This window comes from Haplochromis burtoni, unplaced genomic scaffold (assembly GCF_018398535.1).
Source record: "Haplochromis burtoni strain Fernald_Lab_line unplaced genomic scaffold, NCSU_Asbu1 Contig_286, whole genome shotgun sequence".
In the NCBI taxonomy this organism is placed as follows: Eukaryota; Metazoa; Chordata; class Actinopteri; order Cichliformes; family Cichlidae; genus Haplochromis; species Haplochromis burtoni.
The window spans coordinates 432,123-435,240 of NW_024582647.1; the positions used below are offsets into that span (position 1 = coordinate 432,123).

A 3,118-nucleotide genomic window follows, 5' to 3' on the forward strand; every position below is an offset into this window, starting at 1 on the left:
GCGCGCGTGTGTGTGTGTGTGTGTGTGTGTGTGTGTCTCAAGGGACAGCCAATTTGTGTGTCACCATTATGGCTGAGTGGGAAAAGTGACACCTCTCTTTCTCTCTCACCCAGAGGAGATCGAGAAGAAGCTGACTGCCTACAGGAAAGGCTGTAAAATCTGGAACATGCTCATTTTCTGCCAGGTGAGTGAAAACGAAGACAGAGTATGAAAATATTTTGACATCATTGTGTCACATGTCCCTTTAAAATAGCATTCTATTAAGTCACAATAGTCCTCTAACCACTAATTACAAACTGACTGATAAGTGATATCCCTGAATGAAATTATTAGTGTGTGTATTCTCTTCATCACATCAATTAATAGTGGTTATATAGTACTGTCCAGACAGAATTTTAATGCATATAATTTAGCCTTTTCAGATTTTTTTTTTGGTATCAGAATTCCAACAAAATTTTCAAATACAGGTAATACTCGGAAGCTGAGGGATAGCACCACAGTCTGCCACTTGTCAATTTTTTTTCTTTGTTTTTTTTAAGGACATTGAACACTATAGTGAGATATTCAATGTTTTTATGTCTTTGTATTGTTGTTGCAACAGTACTATTTTATGTCAGTTGACCTGTGGTATCTTTGACATTTTTCAAAGATTTATCTAAAAAAAAACAAAAACAAATGATTTGTTTTTGCAAAAAGGCTGCTAACTTTGAATAATCTTCAGAAAACCTGGAGAGCCTGTCTTCTAGAACAATTTAAAAAGCCTGTTTGCTTTGAAGATAAGTATGAAGAAATGAGGAGCTGCTCAAGACATTTTCACAGTTTTGTGTATGCGATGGAATAACCCCATCAGTTTTCAAGTCTACAGCGTACGGTACAACGTTGTCTATCATAACACTTACACCTTTCTATAGGGAGGTCCGGGACATTTATACCTGCTGAAGAATAAAGTGGCAACCTTTGCCAAGGTGGAGAAAGAAGAAGATATGATCCAGTAAGTCTCGCCTGAGGGAAGGATATATGTTTTTTTGTAAAGTACGGGTGAAGAAACAAACAGTGAGTTTATGAAAAGAAATGGAAAAAAGAGACAGAATTCACTCCAGTGCATTAATATCAATTTTACATTCGTAGCAAAAGAGTAAAGTTATAGGTTATAACTTATAGGTCATAAGTCAAGCGTTTATTGTTCATCATAACATAACATAAAGAATTTTTTTTACATTTTGTACATGGTTTAATTTAAATGGGTTCTGCTCCTCTCATTGTGAATATAATTAATACAGCTGTGGAAATGTCCACAGCAAAACCAAGAGGAAAATTCTTCAAAGGATAATGTGGTTAAAGTCGCAACTGCCAAATTCAAATGAACACAAAAACAACAGAAGATCTGTGTAAGCTTAGATGAGTACAGTCTGATTCGCAAAGAGGGATGCTCATAGTCAAGACTGCGGTCCTTGCTGTGGTCTGAAAATATTCATTTCAAATGGCATTTGAAATTTGAACTTGAAAGAAAATAGTCTGATTTGCATCTGCTGTTACAAACGTAATCATTACTTGGAGTATTGAACCCACAAGAGGCCTGGGACCAGAAAATATTGGAACAGACATCAATAAAAATAAAATATATAAAGTGCATTAGAGTTATTCCGGGCCACATGCAGTTTGCATTAATAGTGGTTTAATGAAACAAATTAACTTTTCATTCTCACTTTTCTTTTTAATTTGCCCACACACACACCAGTATATTTTCATGTGTGAGCTGAGATTCTGCTCCTGATCTCTATTGGACTTTGAAGGGTTTTTTTGTTTTTGTTTGTTTTTTTGCAGTTACAAGATAACAAGGCAGGCAAATACGACTGAAACAGGAACAAACGTTTTGTCCTTAGATTGAGTATTTTAGCTATCTGCTATCTAACTTTTAAATATTTAAGACTGTTATTTAAATATATGATGACTGTTTTTCATGTAAACCCACTTTGAAAACCTTAACCATAGGCAGACACCTCAACTTCTTGCTTCTTTGTTTTAGCAGGGTCCTTCAGCTTTGCAGTAATCTGTTTTAGATAGTATTATGCAAAAGAAAGTTTAAGTAGTCTTAATGTGCACCACGGTTGACTACTGTGGAGGTGACTGTCTTTAAAGGTATGGGGTCTGATAGGGTGTAATACATGCATTCTTGAGTGCACTTGTAGTTTTAAGCTTTTAGCTTAACCTTAAAACCACCCAAGTGGGTGGAATCCCAATTTGGTGACATTGTCATTAACATTGTACTACCAAAATACGGTACCTAAAGCACCATAGTATTTGGTCTTTATAAGGGAAGTCTAGTTTGAGTCTGTGTTATGCTGAGAGCTGGTCAGCTTACTGATTACAGGTTTTTATTTGTAACACAGGTCTAGTCAGTGTTGCTCACTATTGACAGACCATAAAGCATCAAATCTGCATTATAATAGAAAAAATCACACAGGCTATTGAAAGCAAAAAAAAGAGTTACTTCTTAATCTGCAAGCTAATCTGTTTAAACACTGGCAATAAATAGTATTTTATCGTAACCTTAACCCTTACCTATGCTGATTGTTGTCACCTCTCACCTCTCCTGTGTGACCAGGTTCTGGCGGCGACTCAGCAGGCTGATGAGCAAGCTGAACCCAGAGCCCAACCTCATCCACATTATGGGCTGCTATGTGCTGGGAAGTGCTAATGGAGAAAAGGTAGCTGTCTTTGCTTGTATCCTCGAGAACAAGTAAGAGCCCCATAGTCCGCTACTCAGTGCAAAAGTGGACCAAAACTGTCTGCATGCATATGCAGCATGCTTAGTTGATACCACAGATATGCACGCACACGCACTCCCAGTCAGATACTGTCTATAGGCACATGCAGAGAAATATTTTTTTTTGTTTTCTTACTCCTTGATTTCACAGCTTCTCACAGTGTCTAATGAGGTCACTGCAGGAAAGTTTTTGCACATGAACGGCAAATAGGAATTTTAGATGCAAAGGAATAAATTCCAACTTTACCATCACCCCCCAGATCTCATTCTACTACACAGCATAAATGTGTGTGTGTGTGTGTGTGTGTGTGTGTGTGTGTGTGTGTGTGTGTGTGTGTGTGTGTGTGTGTG

At 37.3% G+C, this 3,118-nt stretch overlaps 1 protein-coding gene across 4 annotated transcripts in view; it reads left to right on the forward strand.

The window, feature by feature from the left end:
- The window catches only part of nsmfb (NMDA receptor synaptonuclear signaling and neuronal migration factor b), a 73,645-nt gene that overhangs the window by 50,447 nt on the left and 20,080 nt on the right, over nucleotides 1–3,118 (forward strand). For all 4 annotated transcript variants that reach the window (XM_005940101.3, XM_005940104.3, XM_005940102.3 and 1 more), the window contains 3 exons: nucleotides 114–184; nucleotides 912–991; nucleotides 2,606–2,708. In XM_005940101.3, the coding sequence (XP_005940163.1) occupies nucleotides 114–184; nucleotides 912–991; nucleotides 2,606–2,708 (254 nt within the window). The remainder of the gene's footprint in view (nucleotides 1–113; nucleotides 185–911; nucleotides 992–2,605; nucleotides 2,709–3,118) is intronic.